Source organism: Mustela nigripes, chromosome 8 (genome assembly GCF_022355385.1).
Source record: "Mustela nigripes isolate SB6536 chromosome 8, MUSNIG.SB6536, whole genome shotgun sequence".
Taxonomy (NCBI): Eukaryota; Metazoa; Chordata; class Mammalia; order Carnivora; family Mustelidae; genus Mustela; species Mustela nigripes.
This window is the reverse complement of record NC_081564.1, coordinates 8,981,413-9,000,924: the sequence shown is the minus strand read 5'-3', so window position 1 is coordinate 9,000,924 and position 19,512 is coordinate 8,981,413. Positions and strand designations below refer to the sequence as shown.

General features: G+C 49.1%; 1 protein-coding gene across 1 annotated transcript in view; it reads right to left on the bottom strand.

The window, feature by feature from the left end:
- Nucleotides 1-3,292, bottom strand: part of ALDH2 (aldehyde dehydrogenase 2 family member) — a 32,171-nt gene extending 28,879 nt beyond the window's left edge. Inside the window, exon 1 of the mRNA XM_059408437.1 lies at nucleotides 3,071-3,292. Coding sequence (XP_059264420.1) covers nucleotides 3,071-3,196 — 126 coding nt within the window. The 5' untranslated portion in view covers nucleotides 3,197-3,292. The remainder of the gene's footprint in view (nucleotides 1-3,070) is intronic.
- Nucleotides 3,293-19,512: the final 16,220 nt, after the last annotated feature.

Sequence of the window (19,512 nt, the reverse complement as noted above, 5' to 3'; positions counted from 1 at the left end):
TTGAAAAACCAGTGGGGCTTAACTTCAGGAGCTTCTAAAATCAGCAGGGCTTCACCTGGGGTACTTATTATCAACCAACATGAATTGGTGATGTCAAAGATGAAAGTAACTGTCACACTCCAGCCAGGGAGGTTATTTGCTGAAGCCACAGTCCCTTGGGTTTTCCTGTTAGTTGTCCTTCCAGATCTTGGTTACTCTCCAAATCAGGAAAGAGAAACAGAATGAAAAATGAAAATCTGGGATGCCTGGGTGGCTCAGTTGGTTAAGCGGCTGCCTTCAGCTCAGGTCATGATCCCAGCGTTCTGGGATCGAGTCCCACATTGGGCTCCTTGCTCGGCAGGGAGCCTGCTTCTCCCTCTGCCTCTCCAGGCGTCTCTGCCTGTGCTCGCTTGCTCTCTCTCTTCCTCTATCCCTGACAAATAAATAAAATCTTAAAAAAAAAAAAAAGAAAGAAAGAAAGAAAAATGAAAATCAGTTTGTTGACAGAGGTGTGTCTCTGAAATCGCCAAGGATAAGAAGTGTTCATCTTCAAGAAGCTTGGCCCTCCCCCTACAGGTCCATGTTTGTGAGCGGGGGAAGAAGAACGTGTTCTGAAATCTTCCCAACCCAACCAGTAAGTTTACCCTACCCTATAGCCTCACCCAAGACAAGTAGAGGCAAGAGGACCCCAGGAAGGTGGACCAAACCACCCTCCTCAAACTCTTTTGGATTGAGAGGAGGCAGGAAGGAGAACTGTTGCCTGTCCCCCTCCCACCCATCCAGGTGAGAGAGCCAACAAGCCTGAAGTGGGACATTCCCTCAAAAGCCCACACGCCCCTGCAAAGGCCCTTGGCAAGAAAACCTAGCCTGCAGAATTGCAACTTCAAAGCCTACTGGACAAGCTCCTTTTTGGGAAGCTTAACTCAAGACCAGTTCATTGAAATTCAAGGACTCAGTAACACCCTGGGAAATGTGCAGGAATATGATCTGATTTGTACCGGAGCTCCTGGCTCTTAGAGACTCCAAATACTCAGATTAGACTTTGTCATGCTTGCCAGCCGAGTTAGCAACAATGCCACACTGAGAACAGCCCAAGGAACTTTAAGAGCCAGCCAGTTCCAACATGGTGGGATGCACTGCAACCTTGGGAAGAATAAAAAAGATATGAATGTGCTGAGCAGGATAACTCAGATAACATTGTTCAATGAGACAGGGCTTCGGAACAGTAAGTGCTAGTATCTCATTTATGAAAAAAAAAAAAAAATCTGATGCATGCCTGCTCACATGCACACAAAGAAAATGCAAGACCACAGACCTCCCTGTTAACAGTGCTCTTTGGAGGTGTGCAGTGGGAGATGGGGAAATGTTATTGTACTCTGTAATTTTACAGTGAACAACTGTTACTTTTATGATCTCAAATGTGATAAAGGAAAGGTGCTGCAGGGAGACTGCACTCCTTTCCAACTTACACTAAGTCTGGAGAGCAGGACTCCAGCCATCTACAAGACCCATGTGCATGTGCATTTGGATGACATTTCCTCACCTCCATGTGACCACAAAGGAGGAAGATCTTAATTAGATCTTGTGTCCACAAAGGCCCGGAATGCTGGCACCTTTCCCTTAAGGATAATTCTGTGTGATCTTTCTGATGTTCAGTTTTCCGACCATGAACTCCTCATTAAGCAACCTACCAAAAGAACAAGAGCTGCTGCCTTTGGGGCTTGTGTTAAGCAAAGGGCATTTTATCCTGTTTTTAATTCCCTCGCAAGTGACCATTTGTAACACTCCTTACAATCACAGAGATGTGCCTTTTCCCACCACCTGTGTGCAGATTTGCAGCCCAGCTCTGGGCCAGAGAAGCAGGTCCACTGCTAAAAGTAGTCAGCCAGGGATCAGCTCTATGGCGTCCTAAATCGGCAGTGACCCCTCTGTTCCAACCCTGAGTCGCATCAATAGTAGCACGGAACGTTCTAGTTACAGGCTTTCCCTTGGGAGTCTAGATGTGAACCCCAACTTTGCCAGTGGCTGCAATCTTCGGGCAACTCGCGAAATCTCTCTGTAACTCAGGCTGTTCATCTATAAAATGGAGATGATCACAGTGCCCGCCTCACTGGGCTGTTGTAAGGATGAAACTGACAAAACAGAATGGTGGCAGGTGCACAGAGGACAGCTGTTAATGCTTTAAGAGTTCACCAAAAGTAAGAGGCCGGGTGCTCACCCTCTCACCCACTTCCCTCTTTACAGAAAGAGAAATCTGAAGCTCACAGAAGGGCGGTTTGTTGCACATACAAAACGAACCCTTTTCACAACGGCTTCCTGCTCTGAGAATTCCAGCCCTTTACCCAAACTCAAAAGATCTAAAGAGGGAGTATTCCGAGCAAGAAATTGGCCTCTGGTAATCGGTATTATCCCGGAAAGCCCCTTCTTGGTTTGCTGGAAGAAAACCAGCTCCTTGGAGGGCTGACACCATTTGGATGGCACCCGGGAGGGCCGACACCATTTGGATGGCACCCGGGAGGCGAAGGTCCCGTAACCCTTTCCGCATTCCCCGGAGTGGACGTGAGCGCTTCAGGTCGAGGGGCCTTGGCCTTTTCCTTAGCGAATGGGTGAACTTCAGCTGAGAAGGCCCCCTCCTTTTCTCGTTTTTCCTTGGGGACTTCCTTGGACGTGGGCAAGAATGAAGGGGTAAGAAATGGCCAAGAAAAAGACAGAAAAGCTCCCGCTAAGACGGATTTTGATGGAAACGTCGTCTGGGTGGGCGATGAGGAAAGCCCAGTGCAGACACTGCAGCGACGAAGAGACCGAGGGGCGGAGACTGGAACCCCGAGTGGGCGCAGGGAAACGGACAGCGGGGGGACAAGAACAAATAAGCAGCCCAAGTCACAGCCGGAGGATGGAACGGGGGCCGTCAAAGTTGGTGAAGGGGCCACAATGCTAAGGAAGGAAGGCTAAGGGGTGCGTAAAGCCCAAACGCAGCAAACCTCTCAAGCCCCAACTGGGTAAAATGGGGCCCCAAAAAAACCCCAGGGCCTTCCCACTCGGCGGGCTCCTTCTCCCTGAGAGAACAAAGCCCCGGGGCCGGCGGCCTTACCTGGTTGTAGAAGACTTCAGGCTGCTGATTGGGGGCCGGCACCACTTCGGTGGCGGCGGCCGACAGGAGACGGCGGCCCAGGCGGGGCCCGAGGCCGGCGGCGGCGAGAGCAGCGGCGCGCAACATGCTGCGGAGGGAGCGGGCGCGCAGAACGGTGTGTACCCTGCAGCCGGCTGGCGCAGCGGGGGCAGGAGTACTGGGTTGGGGGGGTCACTGCGACCGCGACCTCTCCCCGCCCCTGGCGCGGCCGCCAATGGGCGAGCGCGGGGCGGGGCACGGGGGGGCGTGCCTGCCACTTCCCCACCACCACCCCCCCGCCGGGTCCGCGGCGAGACTGCCCGGCGGCGCCCCCTCCGGCTTTCGGCCCTGGGCTGATTCCCCTCGGCTCCCTTTTGTGCCTCGCTACCGACCCCCGCGCGGCGCACCGGGTGTCAGCAATAACCCGACCTCGCAGATTCAGCGTGCATCGGACCCCTAATGTGTGCGTGAACCCTACGTGAACAGGCCTGACCCGGAGCAACCCCAGCCTTGACTTACGTAGGCTTACACTCTCGTCAGAGAGGCCGACCTTAAACTAAACGCGAGGTCATTTCGGAAAGTGGTAAGGAATGTGAAGACACCGAATGGAGTGAAGACAGGGTTGGAGCAGAGCACTGCTTTTAAATCCTTTGATCAGGAAGTGATAAGTGAGACCTGAATTGTCTTCAGAAGATGTTACGGTGGTGAGGAGTTCGCAGAAGGATGGAGTGCTTGATTTGCATCTGAAACTCACTAGTTTCTCATTCTGTGCAGAATGCACTAAAGAGAGCAGGGGTGGGGGCAAGGATCTTGCAGATCGTTTGATTCCAAGAACATCCTGGAGCAGGGCATTGGGGAGCTGGGGAGGAATCGGAGCAGCTTAGCTAGGAAGGGGGGTGGATATAAGGTCAGCCGTGTGCATTGCAAACAGAGGATCAGCCAAAGTCCGAGAGGAGTTGAAGAAATCTGGTAGGAAGACCTGGGCTGTGTTTTGCCAGCAGAGAAGCAGAGGGAAGGGGCGGATGTAGGCAGCAAGGGTATGGGTTGCTACTGAGACTCCAGTCACTGGAGCTAAGGCTGAAGAGGCTGACCAATGCCAGGTATTAAGTGCCAGGCAAAGGTGTTCTAAGGTCTGATGGAGATTCACATGGTCTATGTAGTGTGTGCGTGTGTGTTTCCTTTTGCGTTAAAGAGCTAATGTGATATCAAAAGGATAACAGGGGCCTGGGTGGCTCAGTGGGTTAGGGCCTCTGCCTTCCAGCTCGGGTCATGATTCCAGGGTCCCGGATCCAGCCCCGCATCAGGCTCTCTGCTCAGCAGGGAGCCTGCATCTCCCCCTCCCCTCTCTCTGCCTGCCTGTCTGCCTACCTGTGATCTCTGTCAAATAAATAAAAATATTTAATAAAAACAAAAAAACCCACAAAAGGATAACACATGAATTAACAGAGCTCCTGTAACAGATACGCCAGGAAATTCCAGTGACTACCTACAATAAAGTCCCTGCTCGCACTGTGACTCACACAGATGTTCCCCTCCAGGCAGGAGCCCAGGGACCCAGTCTCTTTTCCTTGTATGACTCTGAGGTTAATAGCTGATTCCCAAAGTTACCGTGGAGCTCGGCGTCATTTCAGACAACCAGAGGCAAAAAGAGCATTAAAGATGGCACAGAGGAAGTTTTTATGACTGAGCCTGTTTCACTGGCTCTTCAGTCACTTGGCCATTCCTCCGCATAAGGGAGTGTGGGAAATGAGCGGTGTGCCCAGGAAGAAGGGGCAATAGGTTTGGAGATCAGCTTTATCAGCTGAGACAAACTGAAAAGTGAATCTCCCTTTTTTCGGAATGCGGCTCTCAGCTCCCACTTCCCCTTCCCCAGACATCGTGTGTTAGGAGATGGTTCTGTATTGCAAACAGAGGATTTAATCGTGTGTTAGGAGATGGTTCTGTACCAGCACACAGTAAGTGTCCCCATTCTCTTTAACAGTTACGTAGAATTCCATTGGGTTGATGTACCATTTTTATTTAAGGAATTTCCGGTAGATGGGCTTTTAGATTGTTTCCAAACTTTTGTCATTATAAACAGTGCCAAAATGTATATATCCTTGACTGACGTGGGAAATTCATAGAAGCAGAGCTGCTAAATCAAAGGATATTTGCACCTTTAATTTTGTGTTGGATCTTGAACAATATGGGTTTGAGCTGTGCAGGTCCACTTCCACAAAAATGTTTTGCAGTACAGTAAATCTATTTTCTTTTCCTTATTTTCTTAACATTTTCATTTGTCTAGCCTACTTTACTGTACGAATGCAGTACATAATACATAGAACATACAAAATGTGTGTTAACTGACTGTTTATGCAATCAGTAAGTCTTGTTAACAATAGGCTATTAGTTAAGTTTTGGGGAGTCAAAAGTTACATGTGGATTTTCGACTGCGTGGGGGTAGGGGGGTCAGTGCTCCTAACCCCTGCATTGTTCAAAAGTTAACTGTAGGGTACCTGGGTGGCTCAGTTGATTGAGTGACTGTCTTCGGCTCAGGTCATGATCCTGGAGTCCCAGGATCCAGTCCTACATCGGGCTCCCTGCTCCGCAGGGAGTCTGCTTCTCCCTCTGACCCTCCCCTTTCTCATGAGCTCTCTCTCTCAAATAAATTTAAAAAAAAATCTTAAAAAAAAAGTTAACTGTAGATAATGCTGAATTATCCTCCATTGAGGTTTGACTAATATACAATGCCTTCCCCCCTGCCACTGTCATAGAGGAGTTTCCTCACACCCTCACCAATACAATTTATCAAGTTTTTTTTAAGCCACGTTAATCAGATAGGTGAAAAATAGCATTTCACTATCACATTAATTTGCATTTCCCTTTTCAGGAGTGAGTAGGAACATCTTTGTCTACATGAAGTCATGTGTCCTTCCTCTGCTACAAACTGTACCTTGCTCATTTTTGCATTGAGTTGTTGTTGGTTTCTTTAAAATTGATTTGTAGGTGCTTTACATATATCAATGCAATTAACATTTGGTCATTTCATGTATGGTGCACATATTTTCTGCCAATCATCACTGATCTTTTCACTTAGTTGATGCCTTTTCTGGTTTTGTTTTTGTCTTAAGGGTTTGGGGTTTTTTGTTGGTGGTGACTGTGGTGTTGTTTTGGGAGGGGGGTGCCCAGTGTTTTCTTTTTTCTAATTTATTTATATATTTAAGTAATCTCCACACCCATCACGGGGCTGGAACCCATGACACAAGATCAAAAGTCATGTGGTCTTCTGATTGAGCCAGCTAGGCACCCCTGTCCAGTGTTTCATGTCGCTGGCTTTTATGCTATGCCTAGAAAGCCTCTTCCACTCAGATTATTTTTTTTTTCTGCCTTATATATATATATATATATATATTTTTTTTTTAAGATTTTATTTATTTATTTGACAGACAGAGATCACAAGTAGGCAGAAAGAGAGGAGGAAGCAGGCTCCCTGCTGAGCAGAGAGCCCTATTCAAGGCTCTATCCCAGGACCCTGAGATCATGACCTGAGCCTAAGGCAGAGGCCTTAAGCCACAGAGCCACCCATGCACCCCAACTGCTTTATATTTTTTTAAAGTTTTATTATTTATTTGAGAGGGAGAGCGAGAGAACACAAGCTGGCAGAGGGGCAGAGGGAGAGGGAAAAGCAGGCTCTCTGCTGAGCAGGAAGCCTGACGTGGGGCTAGATGCCAGGACCCTGGGATCATGGCCTGGGCCGAAACGTCCTAACCAACTGAGCCACCCAGGTGCACCTCAGATTATTTTTTAAATGTCTCCTGGGGTTCCTGGGTGGCTCAGTCATTAAGCATCTGCCTTCGGCTCAAGTCATGATCCCAGAATCCTGGGATCGAGCCCCACATCAATCCCCACTTGGGCTTCCTGCTCTGCGGAAAGCGTGCTGCTCCCTCTTACACTCTCCCTGCTTGTGTTCCTTCTCTCGCTGTCTCTCTCTGTCAAATAAACAAAATCTTTAAAAATAAATAGGGATGCCTGGGTGGCTCAGTTGGTTAAGCCGCTGCCTTCAGCTCAGGTCATGATCCTGGGGTCCTGGGATCAAATCCCGTATCGGGCTCCTTGCTTGGCAGGGAGCCTGCTTCCTCCTCTCTCTCTTTCTGCCTGCCTCTCTGCCTGCTTGTGTGTATTCTCTCTCTCTGACAAATAAATAAAATCTTTAAAAAATAAAATAAAATAAAAATAAATAAATAAATGTCTCCTCTATTTTTTCTGTTATTTTTCAACTTTATGGAGATGGACTTGATATATAACACTATGTAAAGTTCACAGTTGGCTCCCCTTACGTATTGCAAAATGATGGCTGCCATTGCATTATCTGATTCCTCCATCATGTTACATAATCACCATTTCTCCTTGTGTGTGGTAAGAACATTTCAGATGTACTCTCTTAGCAACTTTCAGGTATATAAATATAAAATGTAGTACTGTAATCACCGTGCTGGACCAGTTCCCCAGAACATACTAATTTCACAAATAGAAGGTTGTACGCTTTGACCAACATCACCTAGCGCCAGGTAACATCGTTCTGTGAGTCTGGCTTTTTTAGATTCCAAATATAATAGAGATCATACAGCCTTTATCTTTCTATCTGACTTACTTCACTTAGCATAACACCCTTCATCCACATTGCTGGAAACGGTAGGGTTTCTTTCCTTCTCACAGCAAATCGTATTCCATTCTATGTATATGAATTTTCTTTATCCATTCATCGGTTGCTGGACGCTTGGGTTGTTTCTGTATCTCAGCTATTGAGAATAAAGCTACACTGAATATGGAAGTGTAGCAATCTCTTCAAAATCCTCTTTTCATTTCCTTTGGATATATATTCGGAAGTAGGATTCCTGGACCATATGGTAGTTCTTTCAAGAACTAGCTTACTTTTTTCCTTCCTTCCTCTCCCTTTCTTTCTCTTTCTCTTTCTTTTTCTTTCTTTTTTTCTTTTTTCCTTCCTTCCTTCCCTTCTTTCTTTCTTTTGATTTATTTATATATTTTAGAGAGAGAGGACCCTGGGATCATGACCTAAGCCAAAGGCATAGGTCATGATAACCGACTGAGCCACCCAGGCATCCCTGTAATATCATTTTTATCATTTCTCTTAACCAAGATATTTAAGCCTTGAAGTGACAAGTTTGTATGGGTGCTTTGAGGGATCCTCTGGAGACGACATAAAAAATTGGTTGTATGGGACCCCTGGGTGGCTCAGTTGGTTAAGCCACTGCCTTCAGCTCAGGTCATGATCCCAGTGTCTTGGGATTGAGTCCCACATCTGGCTCCTTGCTCAGCGGGAGCCTGCTTCTCCATCTGCCTCTGCCTGCCACTCTGTCTGCCTGTGCTCACTCTGACAAATAAATAAATAAAATCTTAAAAAAAAAAAAATTGGTTGGAGAGAGGAGACAAGCCAGTGGCAGAGAGCTGACACGAGAGATGACAAGGGCCTCGTTAAAAGCAATGGGAATGGCTGCAGGAGGGAACAGGTAGAGGTAGAATTAATGGGTTGCCACTGTGAGATCAAAGTGTGGGAGAGGTGAAAGATGGTGCTGACGTTTCCACCCTGTGCTGTTCACCAAGAAGGGGAAGCCATAAATTTAGTTGCGGGGAAAGGGAGAAATTCGTTAGCTTACAGACATCCATATATGTTGAGAGAGTGGAAAGTGACATGCTTGGGTCCCTGCCAGTGTGCATGGTTCTGGGTCTCGCTATAGCATATATATTGGTTCACAGATTTATTTAGTTTAGTTTGTTCATCTGTGCTGCTCACCAGTTCCCGTCAGCAGCTTTCCTGCCCCTGGTCTCATGTGCATCCTACCGTCTCTGCTTAAAGAAATCTTACCTATCAAGATTCTGGCCAGGGGCGCCTGGGTGGCTCAGTGGGTTAAAGCCTCTGCCTTTGGCTCAGGTCATGATCCCAGGGTCCTGGGATTGAGTCCTGCATCCGGCTCTCTGCTCAGCAGGGGGCCTGCTTCCCCCTGTCTCTCTACCTGCCTCTCTGCCTACTTGTGATGTAATAAATAAATAAATAAAATCTTAAAAAAAAAATTCTGGCCAAATACTATCCTCTGGGGAAGTCTTCCATAACAACAGCAGACTTCATCAGCTTCCTTCACACAATCTTCAATTCCAAGTCATCCAACCACTGCAGACCAGTTGACTGAAACCCTAATATACTTGCTGCTCCGTGCAGCTCAGTGTGACTAGAACATTAACTAGAATGTTACTCTCCCCCTAGGTTTCTCCTTGACAGCGTGTGTTGGTCTTTTCTTTCTTTCTTTCAATTCATTTTCTTGCTCTAAAGTCTTTGTTCTGATTTAAAAAAAATTTTTTTTTTCTCATTTTCTCTGGATCCATCTTTCTCTCTTGCTCTCCATTCCCCTTTGTCTGTGAACTCCTTACCAGGAACTGAGCTGACAAAAGCAAAGAATCTTTAAAGGGCAGAAGAGTGAGGCAAGGAGAGGAAGGAAGGAAGCACAGTGACATTTCTTTTTAGCATGATGAGGCAGGGAAAGATGTGGACTCTTGGACCTGAATTAGTGTTGTCCTTCCGCTGAACTGAGATCGCTAGGAGAAGCAGCAGGTTGAGGAAAGCTCCCTTCACTTGCTCTGAGAAGACAGACACCCTCTGAACTTTGCAACACTCTGAAGTATTTCCTGTTAGAGCCCAATTGTATGTTTTCACGTTGAAAATAATCTAGTTCCATTCATTCTCTAAAACAGGTGGTAACTAAAGTGTTCTTTGGAGTCACTGGAGGGTGAGATTTTAGATATTTGGTTAGGGAGTGTCCATCCATTCTGGGACACTGACTCTATCTAAGGGAAGGTTCCCCCCCCCCCGCCACCAAACAATAGATGTGAGGTGGGCAATTCAAAGCAACATTTATTTATTTATTTATTTATTTAGAGACAGAGCAGGGGAGAAGGAGGAGAGGCAGAGGGAGAGAAAGAATCCCAAGCAGACTCCCTGTTGAACGCGGAGCCCAACATGGGGATTGATCCTGCAACCCTGAGATTGTAACCTGGGCTGCAATCAAGAGTCAGAGGTTCATCCGATTGAGCCACCCAGGCGCCCCCAAAGCAACATTTAAACAGGAAGATATTCTGCCTCAAAAGCAGGAGGAAATGTGGTACAGCCCTGGGCCCCGGCTGCTATCCTTATATGCATATACACAGAAACCTGTGACACGTGTTTTTTTTTTTTTTTTTTTAAGATTGTATATATTTATTTGACAGACAGAGATCACAAGTAGGCAGAGAGGCAGGCAGAGAGAGAGAGAGGAGGAAGCAGGCTCGCTGCTGAGCAGAGAGCCTGAGGCGGGGCTCGATCCCAGGACCCTAGGATCATGACCTGAGCCGAAGGCAGAGGCTTTAACCTACCGAGCCCCCCAGGCAACCCCTGTGACACGTTTCATGCTAGCTCACTACCCCACGCATGCAGCCAGGTGCACAGAGCAGATCCCATCTGCTCCGTGCCTGCTGTCCTTGAAAGGTGGTGAGGAGGTAGTCCCAAGATTACCAGCTTTGACAGTAGAATCAATGGGAAAAATAGGTATACTTTCTTTATGGCAGGACATGCTACCCTTGACTCAATGGGGCTTCCTTTACTTCTTCCTCCTTTTCCAGGTGAGGCAGTCAGCACCTCTCAGGAAGCCCCACAGAGACCATAAAAATCCATGCCTCAGAGTGGAAAGAACTCTGCAGTCTCTGAATCTAGGTTCAAATTCATTGACCTTACACAAGTCTCTTTGAACCTCAGTCTCCTCACCTCCAAAATGGGCAGAGAAAAAGTAGTGACCAATTATTGTAAGGGTTCAAATAATGTATAGATGGTTCTTGCACCTCGTGTACACTAAATACCCAGTAACTGTTATTCTAGTCACGTGGGGCAGCCTCACTCCCAGGGTGGGGGTCGACCCCGGAGCCCCCGCAAGCCTAAATCTCAGCTGAAGCACAGCCTGCTCTTTAACCCCCTGGGGAGCCCCCTTGGGACTCCGGCCACATACCAGCACGCATGCGCACTGCGTGCACTGCGGGCTTCTTGCAAGCCATGCCTCATCTCATCTAATCCCCAGACAGTCCTAGAGGGGAAGTGCTGTTCTCCCCATTTCTCAGATGAGGAAACCAACTCAACCAGATGAAAAATGGCTTCCCAACATTGGCCTGCTAGTCTGTCATGGAGGCAGGTTCAAACCCAGGGCCGTTTGAATCCAGATCCGTAGCTGACAAAGATCCTCTCGGTCACCAAACTCCGCTCAGCTTCTCTAGGCTTTCTTCTTGAGTAGCCCTCAAACTAGGCCTGTTAAAAACTGCAGACTCTCAGCACAAAAGATTTATGAATCTAGCCTCCACCCCCACATTACCACATCAAAAAAGATTTGAACAAATAGCAGCAAAGTTTCTCACAACTCAAAGCTGCATCTCTACAGTGACCTCAGCCCAGGAAAGTGCTGCCTAAGACAATTCAAGACTGCCCAAAAGAAGGTATTCTGTTCCAGCCAACACTCCAAGGAAGGGCACTTGTCTCCCAGTCTCGGGTAGGCTCCGAGCCCAGCTTCAATAAGCGAGTGCCAGTCAGCAAACCCAGGTGGGTTTCACATGGACCAGCCCCCCACTTCCCGCTTTCTGTAGATCAGCAGGAAATTCCCTGTACAACCCTCTTCCCCCCTCCTTCCCTTGAAAATGCTCATTCTAAAAAATAGAGGTTGGGAGGGCCTGGGTGGCTCAGTGGGTTAAACTGCTGCCTTCGGCTCAGGTCATGATCTCAGGGTCCTGGGATCGAGTCCCGCATCGGGCTCTCTGCTCAGCAGGGAGCCTGCTTCCTCCTCTCTCTCTGCCTGCCTCTCTGCCTACTTGTGATCTATTTCTCTCTCTCTCAAATAAATAAATCCTTTAAAAAAATTAAAACTTGAAAAAATGGAGGTTGAGGGCAGTTTTTATGCTGCACCCTCTTCCCTATTGCAATAATACATTATTGATTAATGTCTCTCCTTCCCACTGTCATTAGCATCTGCCTTTCTCTTTGACAGCCCTTTGCCCTGTGTTCCCTATCTAGTGCTGATATGATAACAGAATTCCCAGAAGCTGTTCCTCTACTCAGCCATCTTGGTTAGAACAAACAGCTCCGGGAGTCCTTGTCCAACAGATTGCCGATTTGGACCCCTGGTTGCTGGAGTCCGAGACGCCTCCATCCATGTGCTCTGATGCTCGCACACATTAGCGAGGTTGACGGAGGGTACAAGTCTGTAGCCGTGTTCCAACATGGAGGACAGTATAAATACCAACTCTTATGTCTCAGAGATGTTCAAGCACTGTTTCAAACCTGGGCTGACACAGGGTTTCACAATGACCCAGAGGGGCAAGCTGCAGCACGGCCTGGCCCGCCCACGTTACCCCTGGGGAGCTCTGCAGCCCTGGGTGCTGACAGGCAATGGGCATCTCCAGGCGGCCAGTGGAGACTTGGCGGGGGTGGGGGGCATGTGGTGGAGCATACGGAGCCTATGCTCTGAGATCATTTCCAGCTGCTGTCTTGGGGGTGCCCCAGCCAGGCGAGGTGTCTGGGATTCAGTCTTTCTTCCAGCCTCTATAGGGTTGTTATGGAATTGTCTGATAGTATCTGAAATCAGGGCTTAGGGGAGCATGGGCGGCTTGTGGATGTCATGCCCACAATTTGCTGCAGGGAGAATGAGGAGCTGAGAAAACAGGAGGGGCTGAATGCCCCCCACCCCCACCCCAGAGTCCTTAGTCCTGATGGAACCCTGTGAATGTTTGACTGTCACAGGATCACTGGGGAGGGTTCAGCCCTGCAGAAATCCAGCCCCTAATGCTGGTCAGGAGAGGAATGGAGGAATGTGCGTTCAGTTACTTTGGGATAGAATATTGCTGTGACAAGGGAAAAATCTTTAGCATGTTGTGATCACATGCTGTTCCCTTTCCCCCCCGGCTAAAAAGAGGACAGGTCTAGCCACGTAAAGATGGTAGCAAGATGATTAATGTTTCACAAATAAAACTGGTCAGGCACAATCATTACCACACCAAGTTTGCTCACTTCCAAGTGTGCACCTGCAGCCACAACACACTTGCGTTCTAGAGAAGCACAATGCTGACATCATCATCCCATTTTTACCACATTTGGCTCATCAGAAACGGTAACTGTTGGAGGTGGGAAAGACCAGGTTAGGACCAGGTTAGATTCCTATGTCCTCTGGATCCTTTGCGCTCTATCTTCTTAAGGCCCTGCCCCCCCTTCCTTTTCTCTCCCCCCCCCCCCCCAACCTCTCTCTCTCTCTCTTTTTTTTTTTTTTTTTAAACTTTCGCAGGTGATTCTTTTAGAGCCCTGTGCAGTGTTAGGGACCTTTAAGCCAGCTGTAATCCTCCTTTATTCCTTCTTCATTCGGTGAAGTTTGGAGAACAGAAAGATCTTGTCAAAACTCAAGTCATATCACACCACTTTCGAAATTCACCACTTTGTTATGCTTATTATTTTCTTAAGGTTTTACTTATTTATTTGACAGAGAGAGAGCGCACGTGCACACAAGCAGGGGGAGCAGCAGAGGGAGAGGGAGAAACAGGTTTCCCATGGAGCAGGGAACCCAACGTGGGGCTCGATCCTGGGACCCTGGGATCATGACCTGAGCCGAAGGCAGATGCTTAACCGATGATGCCACCCAAGTGCCCCTGTTGCCTTTAGAATCAGCACCAACTCCTGACCAAGGCCGCTGAGGCCCGGCATGACCTGGCATCTCTAGTCTCTGCTTTTCACCCCAACGTACTGAGTTGCTCACCAGGGCACCCTTGCCTGTTCTTGTCATGCACCAGTGGCTCAAAGGCATCTTCTGGAAAGAGTCCCCTAAGCTCCCAAGCGCCCAACCCTCCACCTGCCCAGCAGTGCCTGCCACATCTCCCACCATTGTCTGGGGATACTCTTCACCATCCTCTGGTGAGATGTGAGATCCCGTTTTGTTTACCTGAACATTCTCCAGTGCCTAGACCGTGCCAGGACCACTTGACATTGAGAAGTAGGATTTTTAACAGAACTAGAATCGTTGAGGGAGGGGCTGCTGGAGGTTGCATCCCAGAGACTTCTGTGACTTATCGTTCTTGGCACAGCATTCAAGGGCCCAGAGCTTTTGCAGCCAAGGATCTGAGCGAGCAAACGGTGAGGCTGTTCCCCAGCACAGTTTCTATTTTTATCCCTGCAGCTACCATTCTTAACAGGCAAGATTAGCCCCAGAGGCCATGAGAGCCAGTGGAGGGCCACCTGATGTGGCAGGCCACCACCCCAGGCACTTCCTTATTTTTAAAAGCCCGCCTCCTCCTCCCTCCTGTGGCCAGAGGCAAGAACCGGGGCTGTACTCTGACCCTGCCAGAGTTTGCAGAAGACTTTGCCAGGGCGGCTGGTGTTGAAATAGACATTCATTTGGGGGCCCGAATCGAACTTGATCTTTCCAGAGCAGCCAGCAGTATAGCTGGGGAGGGCTTGCGTCCCCACACTGCTGGGGTGCGAATCTCTTGTGAGCCCTTTCCCAAGGCACCCAAGCCTCTCCTGTTCGCTGATGGCACAGCCCTGGCTGTGGCTGGTGGCCATTCTCCTGGGTAAAGCTCTGCCCTTGAGGAGGGCGAGTCTGCAACACAGCAGATTTGAGCAGTCCCTGCCCATCTGGGCCAAGCCGGGAAGGGCAGCTAGCTTTTGGCCACATCCTCACAAATTATGAGATCAGCAGACTGGGTCCCTATAGCCAGTGGCTTCTCTTTGCGTGCCACCCAGGCCCATGGGTCACCTATTTCTCAAAGAACTCAGACCTCAAACAGTGAGCATTTCTGCCTTCCCCAGAGAGGGGAATATTGCTCTCTGAATTGTGATGCTGTATGGTCTACCGTATCTTCTCCCCCCAAAAATGACTATGAAGCAGATAGAAGGGTGTGGAAGTCGTAGGGGCCCTCACACACAGCGAGCATGGTCCTATGGTAACACTTACGTAAGTGTCAGTGAGGCGCTGATTCAGGATGTACCAGGGCTCACAGCATCCGCACCCCCCACACGTATAGGCCAGTGCACTTTGTAAGATCCTCTGTAAACCCAAGGATCAGGAAGGAGCAGAGGCACTGAGACTGAGGGGCTCTAGTATGAACCTTTATTCTCAGTTCCTTTTGAGAACGTTCACTAAGTCTCTCTGGTGTGTTTTCTTACTCCTTTGTGTCCCCAAACGCCGTTTCCAAAATAATATCTTAATTAGCATTCTGGGCTATGGACCTTCCAATGAAGAACATCAGAAACCAGTGGCTTCATGATTTGGGCTCATTTCATTTTCCCAGGAGCATTCTGGCCCTGGGTCCTTAGGCTGTGGCCAGTCGTGGCTGTCCCTCTGCTGGCTGGGGAGGGCCCAAAGGAGTAGGAAGTCTGCGGGTTTGGGAGTAAGCACAGGGCTCCTAATCTGGGGCCACACTGCCACAGCCTTTACAGCCCACAGCCAGGAAGGAAGGGGCACAGCTTTGGAGATTGGAGACCAGCTTTCCAGGCTCTGTACACAACCCATTCAGCTCTCGGCGCACCCCCTTCCTCCTTGCCCGAAACAGCAAACTCACAGAAACGCCTTCTGTGGGGACATAAGAAGGTTGAGCTGGCAATGACCATTCCAGGATAGAGAAGCCGGGCAGGGTGCAGAGCACATCACTTACCACTTGGGGCACTGCAGGCCCGGTGCGGACATTCCAGCTGCCGCCATCCTCCAGCTCTGTCTTGGCCACTGCTGCCCGGCGCATCTAGTCAAGGCTGCTGGCAAAATGCAGGCAGGGGCCCAGGCAAAGAACAGAGCCGAGAGGTAGTTGCTGCTCAGCCCTGTTGCTCTGAAGGCCTGGAAGACACAAGGTGGGAAGGAAGGAAGCCCTGGGTGAGCCCTGAGCCCCGAGGGCCCCAGGAACAGGTGCCTGACTCAGAGTGGCTCAAAACAGCTCTCTTCCTGGGGATGTACCCTGACAGCTGTGTGATAACGAAGGTTCTGGAAGACTTCAGGTGAGACCATACCTGCTGTCCACTCTGCTAAGTGAGTTCTGCCACCAGGGGATCTCTAGGTTAAGTTTTGGGAAGGAGGCATGACTGAATGGTTAAGAGGCCATGCGCTGGTGTATTAAGGACCTAGAATTCCTAAAACTCCAAGATCAGATAGGCTGAGTGACCTTAAACAAGTCACTTCACTTTTCTGGGCCCCTGTTTCCTCATACTTAAAATGGGGTAGGATTGGGGACCCCTTATAGGGTTGATTCGAGGAGGAAACAGAAAATCACATCGTGGTAATCGGGCAACAACAGGCAGCTGCTGGAGTTTACAGGAGGTCGGGCAGCTGAAGGCAAAGGACCTTCGAACGAGCCAGTAATCCACAGTCTGTGCTCGCCGGATTAACACCATTGGTCGTCTGGGAGGCCACGGATGGGGCCACAGTTTTCATCATGTCAATATCTAAAGCTGCAGCCTGCAAGGACTAGGAGGAGACCTGGGTAGAAGGGCACACCCGAGAGCAGACTACTTGGAAGAATCATCAGTTTCACGAGGAGGAGTGGAAACAGCAGCTCAGAACAGAGACCCGAGGTCCGGCTGGACCACAAGCTCCGTAAGCAGCCCCTGTCTGGTGCGTGGGCTGTGCCCGGCAGCTAGTGAGACGGCGTGGAGGACTCGGTGGTGACTGCAAGGGTGACCCAGGACGTTGTGGGAGCAAGTACCGGGCCAAGGACAGACTCAGGAAGGTGGGAACAGGGACATCTTCCCAGATGGCGGGGACCATCACCAGCACACACAGCACAGAACGGGGAGTGGCTTGTACTCCACTCAGGGTCACAGCCAGTCCTGTCTCCCAACGTAACAAGGGACCAAGGCCAGCCAGGACTCTGGGGAATCAAGCTGCAAGGATCTGCCCTGGGTCAGGCATTCGAGGGGGGGCCCCTGCAAGCCTCCCCTGTATCTGGCATTCGAGTGCCCATGAACCGGGACGTTGAGATTCTCAGCTGAGAGGTGGTGGCTACCCTGTGAAGAGTTGGAGAAGACAGGGGTCACTGTAGGCATCGTGCCTGCCCACGGGGGATACTCAGACAGAGCCGCTTAAGGAATCATGTCACACTTGAAAAATCAATCTCTTTTGTTTAGTTCTTTTTCTAACTCAGTTTGCCTGATACCCGCACCCCACTGGGCAGAGCTAAGGCCTGGCAACTGTGTGGCCCCCTGGCCCCGCTGCCTTAGAGACAGAAGTTCACCAGGCCAACAGACAGAACGTTCAGAACGCTTTTGTCGTCCCCTTTTCATTTTGAAAAGCTGCCCAAATACATCCACGCAGAAGTAAAGCAAAGTTATTAATGTCGAGGAGCCAAGCTCTTTCTCCACGGTTAGCTGCATGGGGAAGGAAGTGTCAGTGTGTGTAGAAGCCCAGGCTGGATTCCCTCGCTTCGACCTCACAACCTGTCATCCTTGGGGGCCCTTCGGCCTTCCGTCTCGTTTCCTGCCACGTCCACACGGTGGGTAGCTTTCTGCACCAGCAGCCGGGACTGATCCATCTCCATGGCCACTGGGCGATGGATGACTGCCAGGAGTTTCCCGAAGGCCCCACGGGACCTCACCTCTGGACACAGGAGACACAGCCAGAGGGGCGACGCTGGTGCCCTGCAGAGGGCGTGGGTGGGAGCACACATGGGAGGAGACAGGACAGGGAAGGGAGAAAAGCAGGAGCCTGTCAGCCCTGTAGCCACAGGCAATTTCCAGGGAGAAGAGCCAGACTTGCAGAAGGCAGTAACATGCTCTGCGGGAGCTAATCACCATGGTGACTGCACAAATTACTTCCAGGAATCCCTTTCCTCCCACAGTTCAGCCCCCTCTGGGCAGGGCTGGCTGCCCAACAGAGAGCTGAGCTGGCCACTGGCCCAGAGCTTCTGGAAATGAGGCAGTGACTGTGGGGTCCTCCCAGGCTGGCCCAGCTTCGCATCCTCTGGACGCCAGGGAGCCAGGTTGGAGAAAGGTGCCAGAGCCCCCTAGTGGGCAATGGTTATTGCAGTGGGGATTCTAAGCCTGAAACTCATTAGAGAAGGCTATAAGGGATTCTTTTATTTTTTCCATTTTTTAAAAACTAAAATATACAAAGAATGTATCTCATGGCAGAAAAGGTACACATTTTCACATTTAAAAAAGGGAGAACTTAGGGGTGCCTGGCTGGTTCATTTGGAAGAGCCTGTGACTCTTGATCTTGGGGAGGTGAGTTTGAGCCCCACAGGTGGATAAATATCACTTAAATGAATAAATAAATAAAAACTTTTGTTGTTGTTGTTCTTAAGGAAGATACGGACTCCTGGGTGTCTCCATATGTTGAGTGTCCGACTCTTGGTTTCAGCTCAGGTCATGATCTCAGGGTTGCGATTTGCGAGTCACCTAGAGATTCTCTCTTCTTCTGCCTCTGCTCCTACTCCCCCCTCCCAAATAAATAAATAAATCTAAAAAAAGAAAGAGTATATGGCGAACATCTATGTTAAGGAATAGATTTCTCCAGGGCGCCTAGGTGGTTCAGTTATTAGGTGTCTGCCTTTGGCTCAGATCGAGCCACGCATCGGGCTCCCTGCTGGGTGAGAAACATACTTCTCCCTCTCCCGCTCCCTGTGCCTGTATTTCTGCTCTTGCTGTGTCTCTCTCTGTCAAATAAATAAAATCTTTAAAAAAAAAAAAAAGTAATTTAAAAAAAATAGATTTCTCCAGCATCATTTTGGAATTTCACTGTAGCTCACACCTGGATTTATCTGACCAGGCTCCTTATAGGTTATCCTCACAAGTTGTTCCCAGCATTTTGGTGTTACAATCAGTGTTGCAGTGAACCCCTAGGATCAAACCTTTTGTCAGCTCCTATTTACTCCCGTCCTACCAAGTTCCATGAGTGGAACTGCCACTTCGATGCTGTGTACCTTCTGAAGACTTTTGACCGTGATGGTCAAACAGCTCCCCAGGAGGGCTGGTCTGAGCTTCAGCACAGGATGGGGCTATCCTACCGTATCTGAACCCTTAAACAGGAGCACTTTCTTTTTGTTTTTTAATTTTATTAAGTTTCTAATTTTACTTACAGTGTAGTTAGCATACAGTGTTATGCTAGTTTCAGGTGTATTATATAGTGATTCAACACTTCTGTACATTACTCAGTGCTCATCATGATGTGTGTACTTTTTTTTTTAAGTGGGCTCCATGTTTGCTTATTTATTTATTTATTTATTTATTTAAGATTTTATTTATTTATTTGACAGAGAGAGATCACAAGTAGGCAGAGAGGCAAGCAGAGAGAGAGAGGGGAGGAAGCAGGCTCCCCGCCGAGCAGAGAGCCCGATGCGGGACTGGATCCCAGGACCCTGAGATCATGACCTGAGCCGAAGGCAGCGGCTCAATG